Source organism: Scomber scombrus, chromosome 15 (genome assembly GCF_963691925.1).
Source record: "Scomber scombrus chromosome 15, fScoSco1.1, whole genome shotgun sequence".
NCBI lineage: Eukaryota > Metazoa > Chordata > Actinopteri > Scombriformes > Scombridae > Scomber > Scomber scombrus.
The window spans coordinates 28,671,923-28,687,345 of record NC_084984.1 but is presented as its reverse complement, the minus strand read 5'-3'; the positions used below and the strand labels follow the sequence as shown (position 1 = coordinate 28,687,345).

At 39.1% G+C, this 15,423-nt stretch overlaps 1 protein-coding gene across 1 annotated transcript in view; it reads left to right on the top strand.

Annotated features, from left to right (window-relative positions):
* Window positions 1–871: 871 nt before the first annotated feature.
* Window positions 872–15,423, top strand: part of megf10 (multiple EGF-like-domains 10) — a 45,649-nt gene continuing 31,097 nt past the window's right edge. Inside the window, 5 exon segments of the mRNA XM_062434218.1 lie at window positions 872–908; window positions 1,982–2,120; window positions 5,054–5,155; window positions 6,372–6,472; window positions 8,820–8,912. Coding sequence (XP_062290202.1) covers window positions 872–908; window positions 1,982–2,120; window positions 5,054–5,155; window positions 6,372–6,472; window positions 8,820–8,912 — 472 coding nt within the window.

Here is a 15,423-nt window from a genome sequence, read left to right as displayed (position 1 = left end):
AGATTATCTTCCGTGTTTGTGGTCCCTCACCAGTCAGTAAAGATAGAACTGCGTTGTATACTCTTGATTATATGACCCAAATTTGTGTAAATCAAACATTTATGTAACTTGACTAAAGGCACCATTTTGGAAATTCATGGTTTCCATTGAAAGTGTCTGTGTATGACTAATGTGTTTAGTGGTGAAAGAATGCAGCAAATTGTAAAGCAGGTCCTGTTGAATCCTCATGATGACCAGTCTGTACAAACAAAAGACTTCAATGAGGAAACATAAAAGAATAGAAATATAGAAATTCTACTCATATCCTCACACACACAACCACACAAACACACACATACACACCAGACTGGACTACACTCACATGACTTGGACTCAAGTCAGAATCTGATGACTTCAGGCTTGATTTGACAGAATAAAAAAGACTTGTAACTCAGCTTCAGCTTCAGCCTTTCTTGTCTTGTAATAACATGTTCAAGCCCAAATACTCACAGTTTAAAGCCTTGCTAGCAGCTCATAGGCACTGTATTTACAGGCTGTATTTGCAGATACAGCTAATGGCAATGCTTAAATGCTGATATTAAGCAGGTGTAATATTTACCATGTTCTCCATAAGCATGTTAGTATTCTAACATTTGTACTTTTCTAAACACAAAGTATAGTTGACCCTGGTGGAAATGTCATTAGCTTTGTAGGTATTTGCTCATTAACCAAAATATTGGACACATTTAAAAACCTGACGTGATGCTAGTGCTAAAAAAGTTGAGGGATCACATTACATTTCATCTTGAGGGGAATTTGAATGCTTATACCAAATGTCATGGCAATCCATGCAGTTGTTGTCCAGATACTAGTAGTCCAAACATGAAACCTTATGACGGCACTAGAGGAAAAGCCACAGAATCACCACAGTCAGATGGATTTATCGTCTGGGGACCATTAATAATCTGCCAAACAATCTCATTGTTATGATCCTGCGGTTGTTGAGATCTTTCTGTCTGGCTCTGTATGGTGGAGTGACCCACTGACAGACCAACAGATCAACACCCCCAAAGCCATGCTATTAACATGGCTACAAAATTGTTACAGTAGCAACAGTTATACTTTGAATCAATCTGATAACACCAGCAGGACTGAATAGTGTGTTAGTTTGTGCAGAGCAGCAGACAGCTTTGAATATATTTCAGCTAAGAAAAATAAGCTTTAAACGACCAGTTCACAATTTGTGAAATCTTTCTTAAGACTTTAAACGAACTTCAAATGAACATTGAATCATGTTTATCTTGCTGTAATCATTCCTCCTGTTCATACTGACCATTAGAAGATCTCTTCATCATGTACTTACAATGGAAGTGATGGAGGACTAAATCCACAGTCCTCCTTCTGTGTAAACATGTATTTAAAAGTTGATGTGAAGCTAATATGAAGCTTCAGCGTCCAAATGAGTCAAATCTTCATCTTCTATGTTTTAACATTACAGTGTTTTTAGTACCAAAGTTCCTCTTCTTGTTACTATACTTCCACCACAGCTCAACAGGGAAACATTAAGAGGGAATTTGATGGTAAAAAGACTGTAAATGTGTCAGATATCACTTGATATGACTAACTCACACTGATGAAGCTCAATAGAAGCTGATCATCTACTTTTAAATGACTATGTGGACACACTGTGGATTTAGTCCTCCATCACTTCCATTGAAAGCACATTTGAAGGAGATCTTTTAATAGTCAGTATGAACAGGAGGAATGATTACAGAGAGGAAAACCTCTTTACTGTTCATATGGTCACATGACTGCTGCTTTAAGACACACTTGAAAAATTGTGAAGCTATCCTTTAATGTTGCAAATGACCTGACTAAAGGCCAAGGTTGCAAACAAAATTGAAACAAACAGTCGTCTTTTTTGAATATCTTTTTGTGAAACTGAACCTTTAGAAAGCAGAAAGTTAACTTGTGTCCTCTCCTCATCCTCCCTGGTTTGAAGGTGCAGCTCTGACTGAGATGGCCATGTCGCTGCGCTGCCACAGGACTTGGGTCTTATTGGCTGTGGCCTTCTGTTTCCTGCCATGCATCACTTCCTCCCTCAACCTGGAAGATCCCAATGTTTGCAGTCACTGGGAGAGGTCAGTCACACTGACATCTATCTATCTATCTATCTATCTATCTATCTATCTATCTATCTATCTATCTATCTATCTATCTATCTATCTATCTATCTATCTATCTATCTATCTATCTATCTATCTATCTATCTATCTATCTATCTATCTATCTATCTATCTATCTATCTATCTATGGATATTTATGGATCTTTGACAGATTTATTAATTCCTGTTTTTATTGTGCAGTCAGTTAATGAAGTGCTTTATTACCATTTCCGTGACAACTGTGGTCCTCCATGATGATGATGCACCATGAGTTGATATTCATGACAAAGGTGTTAAAAGGTGAAATGAAGCTATTGGCTGATTTCCAAATTAAAAAGAAGCTTGGAAATCCATTAGTGAGCTGTAAAAGAAGAAAGGCAGAGGCACATTTCCCAGCTATATTAACTTTCACTGACTAATCTGAAGAAACAGCTGCATACGCATTCTGAGCCTTCCTGTGTTGTTATTGTCCTGAAGACTGATGACACGGAAAGACTCAGAGGAAGATGAGAAAGTGAAGAGAGGAGAGGGACAGCTTCTGGCATTTCTATCACATTGTACTCTGCAGGTTATAGACATTATGTCTCTATGGTAATTAAGGGCATTAAGAAACAACAATGGTAATTGAAGTCAAATCAGTCAGGAGAAGTAAGAAGACAAATTCTTATTATCTGAGAAACTAACAATGATAATAACTGATAATACTGTGTATAGTAAGTTCTAGTAGAGTCAAATTGTAACTAATGCTCCACTCTTCCCCCGCAGTGCTATTTGCACTCACCTAGTGGTTAGTCCAGCCTGCTCTGGTTCTCTTCTTGTTTCGATAACTCATTCATTATCCATCATGGTCTCAACGTAATATTATCTGCAGCACACCAACTTACCATCATCCAGATCTGACCTGCCTTCTTGCTGATTAGAAACAGACAACCTGACTGTAAAACTATGTGATTTGATACTAATTAAAAGGAAAATAGGAATGTTTTTTTACAGAAAAGCTCCATTTAAACAGTAAATATTAATTCATTATTAATTCATTATTGGAAAGTAGGTTGAATTCCATGTCTACAGACAAATTTCACATTTTTGCATGCTCAGCTGACCTGCTTGTTACTGACCAGTGGTGGAAGAAGAATTCAGATCCTTTTATTAAATAAAAGAAAATACTCCATTACAAGTAACAATCCTGTATGATAATCCTGCTTAGTACATCATCTTGATGTAGTTAAAGTATTGTAGTAAACAATAGACCTAGGGGTGGGGCTCCTTCCAAAGGGTCATCAGGTAAATGTGAGGGGTGGTGAGATGATTAATGGGAGAGGAAAGAAGAAAAAACTAAGTTCTGATACACAAATGTGTTTTCAGTTTTTGGACTTTTTCTCTAATCTTTGATTTTTACTGAAATATTGGATCATTTGAACATTTATTGAAATGAAATCATGTGAGATGTTTAGAGGGAAAAAGCTGTTAACAACTCATAGACATCTGAAATGTGAGCCGACTACACACTGCTTTTTGGTTTCATCTTTAACAATGTGTTGTATTTTAAAAGCTTGTTATATTATCCATTGTGTCAAATCTGCTCTCTGAAAAGTAACTAAAGCCAAATAAATGTAGTGGAGTAGAAAGTATTTGAGTAAATCTACTCCATCACTGTCACTGACTAAGACTCTGTTGGTTACTGTAGAAATGAATTGGAATTAATTCATTGAAAATGTACTAATTGAACAATGCCTGTATTTTTCCTTTAATTAGTACCAAATGACAGTCCTTTCCAGATAACTTAATTGAAATAATGTACATATCTATTAAACAAAGTGTTATTAGTTAAAGCTTTTAATATACTCAATGTGAATGGGCACTGAACATTCCTAGCAGACAGTTATTAGTGCAAATAGCTAGTTGAAATTTAAATGTTCTTAACCAACATTACACCTGTCAGGTCCCAACAAGCACCAGAAACCAAATGGTTAGTTTGAGGTAACATATACAGTTCAGTTTAAGTAGATTTGCTGGGATTTCAGGTTGTTAGAGGCATACAGGTCCAGAGTAAGCTTTGCCTGAGAGGGAAATGTATGTACAAATGTATTAACCAATGGCTGCTTCAATAAAGATAAACTACACAAACTAACTACATACTGTACGCCTTCTTCAAAGTGAGGATTTTCTGCTTTTTTCCATTTCATATAATCTTAAACTGAATAGTTTATTTATAAGTATAAATTAATTGTATTATTAACTAACTAATGATTATCTGCAGCCAGTAGTGATATGGTAAGTGAATTGAGAGACGTATGCTTCCACAGAGCTCGTGGTAAGAGCAGTTCACGAGGCAGTCATAAGGTAGCTTTTGTCACCTCCCCCCAAAAGTCTTTTTGATTTGCCTCTTAGACACAATCATTCACAAGTCTTTATACAGTACACACTGATGGAGGCCACACACACAGTACAGTGGGAAGTGGAGCAGGGAGGTGGGGGTCTCACAAAAGCTGCTGACATCTAATCCTGCTTGTAAAAACACACACACACACACACACACACACACACACACACAGGCATGCACACACACACACACATGCATGCACGCGCACACACACACACACGCACACACACACATAGCTTAATGAAGCCCTAATTCACAAGTCACTGTTGCGAAGCAGAAGTGTGTATCAGCTCACAGGACCACCAGGGTCTTGTTGGATAAACATGGGTGGTAGGATATCACATACGAGACCTCCTACACATAGACATACAAACACACACACACACACACGCACGCACGCATGCACGCACGCGCACACACACACACACACACACCCGTGCGCACACACACACAGACACACACACACTGATTGTGATCCACAGCTCATGTCTGATCTCTGTTTGTGTCTCTCTTCCTGTGGTTTCAGTTACTCTGTGACAGTGCAGGAGTCATATGCCCATCCTTTTGATCAGATTTATTACACCAGCTGCACCGACATCCTCAACTGGTTCAAGTGCACCAGACACAGGTGAGGACCACATCTCTGATACAGAGGAGAATGTGTGTGTGTGTGTGTGTGTGTGTGTGTGTGTGTGTGTGTGTGTGTGTGTGTGTGTGTGTGTGTGTGTGTGTGTGTGTGTGTGTGTGTGTGTGTGTGTGTGTGTGTGTGTGTGTGTGTGTGTGTGTGTGTGTGTGTGTGTGGAGAAAGTGTTTTTTCATTAAAGGATCAAATCAATGTTTTTGTATGTTATACCCCAAATATTTTTCATCTGTCTGCCAACAATCCCCCCTTTGTTAAATTGATGTTATTGTGGTGTCATAATTCAGCATAGACAGATCGGTGTGCACTAATAACTGCACCCTGAGTGTTATCGGTATAGCCTTTTCACAGAAAATACATCACTGCTGATTGGCTGGCTGCTAAAATCTTATATGGTGACACTTAGGTCTGTTCAGTAGTTCCTGGTTCAGCTTTGAACTACTGTACTTGCAGTTTAACCACTATTCAAATTTAGTTGGCAGTTTTCCTTAACTTCATCTCATGGCACCCTTCACCTCCAACTCCTCCATTTTCCTGTTTCAGGACCCTCTGCTGTCCTACAACACTCTAAGTCTATGTCTAAGTGCATTTTTCAAGTAACATCATTAGAACATCTTCAGAATCATCTCTATTGGCCAACTATGTTTACACATACAAAGAATCTGACCCCTGTTTAGATGCTCTCAAAGTGCGTAACCAGAATAACAACACAACAATCTTTAGAAATATACACAGGGTCTGACTATTTACAGGTGAAACCATTTCTTTGAATTGACAACAGGGTAGAGATACAAAGTATACAAGTACAGCAAAGAAGTGAAAAGTGCAGGGAGTGATGAGATAAATATTAAATGGTAAAAATAAAAAAAAGGCTTGTTACATTTTAGTAGGTGGTGAGAGTGATACACAGTGCGGAAACTAATTCATCACATATTCAAGTTGTGCTAGGTGATTTATTTCCAGTTTTGAAAGTTCTGTGTATTTAAATCCTCATGATTGTTGACAGATTTGGATCTCACATGGTCTTCATCAGGACAGTAAATCTCCAAATATAGACAAATATTTTATCTCACACGATGTAAGCAAAAAATACACATTACCAACAGGTCACATCAATATGAAGAAAGATGGTTTGTGTGCCTCGTAGCATTTCCTGACAGAGTGTCTGATTTTCTATGTGACCTCACTTCCTGTCTGTGTGAAGGGTGAGCTATCGGACGGCCTATCGCAGAGGAGAGAAAACCATGTACCGGAGAAAGTCACAATGCTGCCCGGGCTTCTTCGAGAATGGAGAGATCTGTGCTCGTGAGTGACACACACACACACACACACACACACACACACACACACACACACACACACACACACACACACACACACACACACACACACACACACACACACACCTGGACAGCTGTGTTGCCCCAAAGCCCAAATCACCACCACCAAATCCAAAACAGCCACACTGTGAGACACACAGTTGATAACATTAATTTGCTTAATTTTACATCATTCAAACTTGATTTTAAAATATGAAGCATAAAGCATAAAGATAGAAGAAGATAAACAGTGACTACCAAAGTGAAGACAGTTGTACAAAGACAGGTGTTGAAGTGGATACTGAGATAAAACTATCTCACTGATGTATTCTGTTGTGTAACTATATGGATAAAATGCTCACTTTATTGAGCACTAAACTATTGTTTTTTAACACTTCTGTCCCCCAGTGCTGCTCATGTGGGAATGTTGGGTCTCTTTAATTTAAATTCAAAGAGTACCGTCCAGACCTGCATACAGATGGGTGACAAATTAAAGGACAAGCCCAATTAAAGTGTGTAGTAATATAACAAATGCAATACAGATCACTGAATGGTTCGATGTGTCTGAACAGAGCTCAACCCCACTGAACACCTATGTGAGATTTTGGAGTGTCATGTGATTACATACTGCTGCTACAGGCTGAAGAAACTGGGAAACATGGTTGAGCTGAAAAACTGTCACCTCTCAGAACAATCTGTGTCTTGTGTCTTGTGTCTTGTGTCTTGTGTCGTCGCTGCAGTGACCTCAATTGCCAACGAGGCTACTGTGCACCCCCACACCCCTCTCTGTTAGTCACTAGCAGGCAGTGACAGGTGTGAAGCTGCAGTGGGCAGTGGCAAAACAACAACTGTTGTTCAGTTCACTCTTTCAGTAAATGAAAGCATTATGGGAACAAACAGTCTGCTGTTATTACAGTGGAAGTAACTGGTGATAAAAAAAAAATAAAAAGATAATATCTGTGTGCTTTGGTGGAGACTGAGACCACAGTTTGATCCACGCAGGCGTTGGGATGTTGTGCCCTTGGGAGTTCAGAGGGGAATTTATTTTGGTGTGAAAAGACTCCGTTGTATCAGCGATATCACATGCTGCTCTGAGAATCTCACTGAGCTCCTTGACACACTGCAGGAAGGAAGATCTGCCAAATACTCCAGGCAACATGGCAGTCAGATTGAAAAGTATATCCAGTCGGTTAAATTTAGGACATTTACTTTGAAAGCAGCCACTTTGCCTCCTACCCGTTAGAATCAAAGAGTCCTACTTAATGAAATGGGTTTGTTTCAAAGTGTGATGGAACACTGATGGTAGATGTAGAGATATAGCAACATTTACATTGTCTGCTGGTGAAAATATGGTCATAGCTTCTCCTTCTCCTTCTTCTTCTTCTTCTTCTTCTTCTTCTTCTTCTTCTTCTTCTTCTTCTTCTTCTTCTTCTTCTTCTTCTTCTTCTTCTTCTTCTTCTTCTTCTTCTTCTTCTTCTTCTTCTTCTTCTTCTTCTTCTTCTTCTTCTTCTTCTTCTTCTTCTTCTTCTTCTTCTCTGTTATGAGTATAATTAAAGAAAACAAAGGCATTTGGTTAAAAACATCTGTAATCTAAAAATTAGAATTAAATCAAAAATGTTAAATGCCACTTACACTATTTGCAGTTGCCCTCACCTCTACAGAGGTTTTAGGTATCATCTCAGCTCTTTTTCATTGTCTTATCAATCTGCTCTCCAACACCAGCAGGCAGCTGTCTAAAAAAGTATTCATTCAGTATTAAGTAGGTAAGCCAGCTCATACTCACCACCCTATTTGCTTGTTAGTAGTTTCTACAGCTGTTGCTTTGACAAGACCATCTCATTGACTGTGATCTATGTTGAACAGTGTCTTCTTGCAGCAGGAAACATTACTTTTGGATGTGTGGAGACATAACGTCTGCTTGAAAATCAGTTTAAAGTGATCTGTTCTGCTGGAAAGAGTCTGGGAAAACCCTTAATGGCTGAAAACATTGATTATTTATAACGTGACTGACATACCTTTAAACAAAGTGGTCCAATCCTGTTTTTGCGGCCCGAAGCAAAATGAGGATTAAGTCAAATGGAGTCATGAGACATTTAATTCATATATGTTTGTAGTGGTGGTTGTGCTTTATGATGGTCATGTTGTTTTTATCTTCATTTTTTAAACTTTTTTTTAATATGAGTGTGTATTATGGAAGTGACAATAGCACTGATTCTGATTCGGACGCTGATCTACACCTACTTACTTCACTAATCCTAATGCAGATATCTGTTTTAGAAGTCTCTGTAACTGTACTGATCCTTCTCGTGTCTTCCTCTTTCCTCCATGTCTAGCTCATTGTGCAGAGAGCTGTGTTCACGGCCGTTGTATGGCCCCCAACACCTGCCAGTGTGAGCCGGGCTGGGGGGGCTCCAACTGCTCCAGCGGTAAGTCCTCCAGCTGTTGCTGTCTGTGAGCAGGCATGCCTTTGTGTGTGTGACTCTGGTTTTCTATGAAAGCATTCTGAACTCACAAGAGGAAAAACAGAGCCTTGTATCGTCTTACTGACTGCTGCTCTGAACCACAGCAACAGTCAGACACGACACAGGAGCAAAACACACTGTTTGTTCTCATGGCTTTGGGCTTTAGTGCAGGGTTGGTAGTTGATTCTTAGCTCTTCCTGTCTGCATGTCTTGAATGGTGCCTTGAATGATAGAATGGGTGAATGAGAGACAAACTGTAAAGCACTTTTGATAAAAGCACTATATAAATACATTTAGTATTTCATTTTTTAGTATTTCAATTTAGTTATTTAATGCTACTTTCTTTCTTTTCCTCCTCTACATTTCAGATAAAAAAGGTTCTTTATACTCCACTACATCTGAAAGTTAGTTCCCCCCAAAAAAGTTGTAATCTGTCATTTTTGTGTTGCCTGCTTTCAAGAAGCTGGGTCTAACATAACATAAGCCTGTCTCAAGGCAGACCAGGAGGAGGAGAGTACACATATAGAGGCATGAGATTGACGTGCTGCAGATGATAGCAGAGTGACTGTGATGGACAGTTGATAATAACTCTCATCCCTGACGTATTTTAGTTTTAATTTTTAATCTAAAATGAACCAAAACCAACATTCAGCTCAGTGCACAGTTATATCTCCAGCCAACAAGATACCAGGGGTGCCACGGTAGTTGAGTCCTTACTATAAGGGTTGCATGCCATCCCCTCTCTCTCTGTTAACCCCCCCCTCTACAGACCCCGTCTCTCTCCATCATCACTATCAAATAAAGAAAGGTGTTAGTGGGTGCACATTTGAATGTGTGCTTCCTCCACTGTGCTTTGGCAAAGCTCAACAGACACTTCAGACTGACATCATCATTTAATTGAATTAGGCTCCACAGTGGCTCATTTACAGTTCTTTCCTTCATTCAGACATCAACATGATCAATGACACACTGTCTCTGCAGCCGCCGTCCACCAGCTGCCACTTTTAACTTTTTGCCAGCTGCGAATTTCCGTAACACATTGCATTATGGGACAACGGTGTCTGTCAACAAGACATTTATCCATCACTTTTTCTCATGTGTGAACATTCTACAAAAAGTCATTTCCTGTGAGATAATGTCATTACAGTTGGTTCATGTTTACCAGCTCAGATGGTCTCTGAAGCTTTGTGGGACACACATTGGCCGTGTTGTGAAGCATTGTGCCATTTGACATCAGTTGGAGCGCTGTAGCACACACCAAATGGAGTGGAAGAAGTAATGGAACTTTTATAGACAGGATGTGTATATCTTGGACGAACATAGGGCTGATTGCTCCACACACTGATGATGGGAAAAAAAGAAAGGTCTGTATCAGTTGGCATGCAGGCATGCAAAGACAACGTCAGCCACTGCCAATGTGTCACCTTAACAATGGTCAGCACTTGTTTTTATGAATGTTTGTACTGGTGGAAAAAGTTTTGGATTTAGTTGTAAAATGGCTCATGAAATGTTGTCATTACTTCTTTAATGTAATGCATCTCTGGCATCACATCAAAGCACATGTGTATCACATAACAATAGACAGTGAGGGATTCATATGAAAGTTGACCAGGATAGTTTTGAAGTTGGAAGAATTAGTTTAGGTTTTTAGGCATCCAGAAATAAAAGTTCTTTATTATTTATTCTTCTTCATAGCCAATGTTAGGTACCTGCTGAAATATGTGTGGAAAGATCTGTATCTCTTTGATAAAAAGAAAAAGGTATAAAAGCCTTTGTACGTACAAACATGAGGAGAGAAGTTAGCTATGACCCAAATAGTGTTTCTTTGGGAAACATCCAATCAGTGAGCTTAAAATTCTGTCACATGTGCAAAACTGTTTCCTATTTGTTACGGAGAGAAAACAAAGTTTGATTTGGTGGGGTGAGCAAAATGGTGTGATTGTTCTGACTTTATTAAGCATCAATTTAGTGTTGGTTCACACCCTGAGTTCACTTCTCTTGGTCTGGATAAAAGAAGAAAATGGTATAATTCTGCCGGTTAGTTCTGGTCAAGTTCAGCATTGATGTTACACAGACTGACAGACTAATGCTGCCTATTATGTGTCACCAATACTAATGAGCATTATTATTATTCTATTAGACTGCAAATCCACCACTTTTTATGAATGATGATTAACTATAAACTGTGTAGACAGCTGGATTGATTAAAAAGGAGTGAAGTGGATGACTGGAAACACCTTCTGTGTAGACACATTGTTAGTCTCACCTCACTGTTAGTGCAACATTTTAGGATGACACCTCGATCTGATAACATATTCAGCATTTAAACGTGGGGTACATCTGTAGGTTTGTCCATGTATTAGAATGGATTTAACACAGTACTCTGGAAGTTCAGTCTTTATATAAGCATCTGTGGACAAAGCTGGGGAAGTCCTCTCTTCTCATGTGTCTGATTGCTGGGCCATCGTCTCATCATCACTTGACACTTCAAAGGTCCCAGACTTCAGATCAGCAAATGACTTCAGGCTAACGTTAGCGCTGCATATTTGCTACAGTTGTAGCATCCACTCATCAACACATTAAGACTGTTGTTTGTGTTTGGGGCCTTGAAACATGAGCTATTTTGTTCATACCAAACCTCCACTCAGTGTTTGCGGGAGGTTATTTTTGTGTCTGCTTATGAGTCTGTGAATGTGTCTCCATGCAGGCCTATATGCTGATATGCATGAGGAGCCCACAGGGTGTTGCCCCTGCTGTCTTCAGTTTCAGCCTGTAATAAAGGAGCTTATTGTTGTGTCTGGGCCCCTGGGGTCCCCTGGGCCCCACTAGGCCTGGCCTGTCTGTCTGCTCTCATATACACAGCACTTGTCTTTAAAAAAGTTTCTCTTGTCAATAGGAATTTAATGAAAGAATGAATGACTTGGAAACTTGATACTTAAAGTGAGACTATGTAACTTTTGCTGAGCAGCAGCAACAGTAGCCTCTGCTCCCACACCAGATAATGATCTCTGAATGCTTACAAGTTTATTGTGGGAGGAGGTCTATCTGCTTTTGACTGCATAACTCACTGAATTGTGGATCAGTCCACTTAATGAGTTCCCCGACAAGTAATATGTTACAAGCTCATCATCTTCACAAATAAATGAAAACAATCTTGATGCATCTGTGTGGGAAATGTTTGGTCACTATTAGTTGTAAATATGACACCAATAAACCAAGTTATGCTGGACCAAGATGTCTAAATTAGGAACATTTGAATTTTAAATCATGGCCACAAAAAGTAATAACAGAAACATGTAATCCCCACATGAAACTGCAACAGTAAGTTATGTTACTGGTGGAGTAAAGCAGACTTCACTTGCCAACGCGTTACTGTTGGACCATGAAGGGTTAATCTTGTCTGACTCCACTGTGTGTCTTCGTTCACACCTGGTTGTACTGTAACATAGATATGATGGAACCACTGTATAACAGGCTGTAGCAGCAGTGGGTTTGCTGTGTTATTGCTATTACTTGGAAATCAAACTTTAGTTTTTTATGAGTGTTCTTTTAGCTTTTTTTCATTTATACAATTTTGCTTTAATCATTGAAGTAAGAAGTGGGATAAAGGAACCATAAGGCCATCTGTATAATGTGTGTTCCTTTTCTTTCTTTTTTTTCATTTTTCTGTTTGGTTTTGTTTAATTATGTTTTACTTACTTAATTATAAGCAATGAGCAAAACAAGTTCTAGTCTGTACTGTACACACACACACACACACACACACACACACACACACACACACACACACACACACACACACACACACACACACACACACACACACACACACACACACACACTTTGTTGTTTTCAACATTTAAAAAAAAAAGTTTCATTCAGATTAATTTGGTGAGTCAAACTTTTGAAAAAAATGTTGAACCCACTGTTCCTTTGAGCCTTAATAGAAGAAAAAAAAGGGTCCTCTGATGATGCCAACTGTCAAACTCCAGATGAAAGAAGCTCTGAGTTCATAAAGAAGTTGATACACCTGCTCACCTGTCCCCTCACACTATCACAGCAGCAGCAAGTGATTTTAAACTTGTTTTGCTCTGTGATTTGTGTTGAACATCTCACCCTCCTTGTCAACATATTTATATTTTAATTTACAGGTGTAAATGTGTAAAATCCTCATTTTAAAAACATGATTCTACAGCTCATTAGAACTTTATGTGGTCCTCGATCTCAGTGGTTCTCAGCATGAAGCCCATTGGTTCCTACTGAAGACGTTAATGTTTAAAAACTGCTCACAAATATATGTTTTCATTTTTTTAAGTCCATAATTTCCTGAAACCACAGGTTACTGTAGATTTGAACAAAACGTTAAAATAGTGCATTTGTCGAGGAGTATTTTCAGCAGCTGATTATTGGTGCTCCAGTGATTATTGCTGGAAGCAGGATGGTGTGTGTGGGAATGAGTCAGAATAAACTACAGTGTGAGTTCACCCAGTGCAACAGCGAGGCTCATTGATGTGCTTTGAACTCTATGACACAGATGATTAAGATATATCAGGATTTGGATACACATACTTGTTAGTAGATCAGTTCACTGTTGATTTGGATCTGCTCAAGAGATCTGTTCACAGTAAGAAAAATATCACCAGAATTATCCTTAAAGTGACACTCACTGGGTTGTTATACCTCAAATATGTTCTCACATGTTGACCCAAAACCATCTAAGTAGAGTTCTATGCATCTAACTTTAGCTCCATAGAGATCACCACATCATCCTGTCTGCTAACTAGCGTGTTGTTTCTGAATTCAGTGTCTAATCTCTTCCTTCCCATTAACCACTGGTCTGTGATTAATTAGTCAGTCCAGTCAATCCACAGATCAATACCAGGCGTTGGCTCAGACAGACCACCCGAGCAGAGCCCTGTCACACAGCATCAGAGTATGATAGACTGATAGCTGCTGATTCCACTGTTCATGTCTGGGAACTGTGGGGGATGTTCTCAGTCAGTCATGAGAGACTTTGTAATTATTAAATATTGTGGATTTATTGTGGACGTTTGGGGCGAAAACAATCTTTTTTGGGGGGGTGGAGAGGATTTCAATATACAGCATGTGTATCAGCTGTATTAGGTCAGTGAGTCACTGCATTCCTCATCCCCTTTAGTAATATGTCTTTAATTTCCTCAAGAGCCTCCTAAGAGTCCGATGTATTGTAACTGTGTTTTACAGGTCAGCGGGCCCCAACAATAGGTCTGAGGATCAATTTAGGGGCCAAGAACAGGAAATGGGGGGTGACTGCACTCAGAGGGAAGCAGGAATAATAGGAGACAATTGTGTGGTAGGAAATGACTTGGGGCAATGGAGCTTGTGATTTAGTACACATGATAACAACACAAGATGCTCAGGAGGCTTCAAGTTCAGCTGTGAAAATATAGCAGCAACAACAACATATACTGTATATCTCAGAGAGTCTTTGCATAAAATCCCCTTCTTACGAGTGTTAGTCAATAGACGTACAATCATTACTTTGTCATGCTTTTTTGTAAATGTCATCAGTCTTTATGTTACAGTTTTTCTGATTTGAATACATAACAGCACTTATAAATGCAACGTCTGAGTTCCCCAAATGTTTTAAGTTACTTTGACTTCTTTAGGATGGTTTGATACAGTACCCCCCAAAACACACAAATGACAGTTAAAGGTTATGAAATGAGTCAAAATTGCTCATCACATCAATAAGTGTGACTGACTCAAATCATTAAAATGGAGTTTCAAAAATATTCTCTTAACCCCAATTAGCTTACACTGTTTTATTACTTTTTTTAAATAATAAAACAGGGGAAATAAAGAGATTATTTTTTAAATTTTTAATATTCTGCACTTTTGTTCGGATGTGCACTGTATAGTGTCTAATCTGAATGATTGATCTCATATTATCTCATCTTAATCAGACTTCTCAATAGAAAGATAGTGTGTCGCATCCAGTTACAACTTCCTTATATATAGTCTGTTGGAATTGACGAGTTAAGTGAGTCAGAGTTTTAGAGGACGTTTTTTCTAAAAAGTACCTCAAGCCTGAGAGTTATTATTTATATTATTATTTTAGACCTGTTTTAAAAGTCTAGGGGTACGGATGTCCAAACTATTCCATAAAGGACCATGTGGCTGCAGGTTTATATTCGTACTGAGCAGGAGCACACCAGACTCATGTGCTCTTGATTGTTTGGAACAAAAACCTGCAGGCTCACGGCCCTTTATGGAACAGTTTGGACTGGTGTGCTGCCCTCAGATGAGGAAGGCTGTTCCAAAAGCATGGTGCAGCCCCATGGTGTGGACCTTGGTACTGGAGGCCTGGAGGAGAAAGCTGCTGGCAGATCTGAGGGTGCAGGTGGAGGTTTATGGTGTGATCAGTTGTAGGTGGAGAGGAGCATGTTCATTGATGGAGTTGTATGTAAATAGCAGGATTTAAACTTGGGGTACA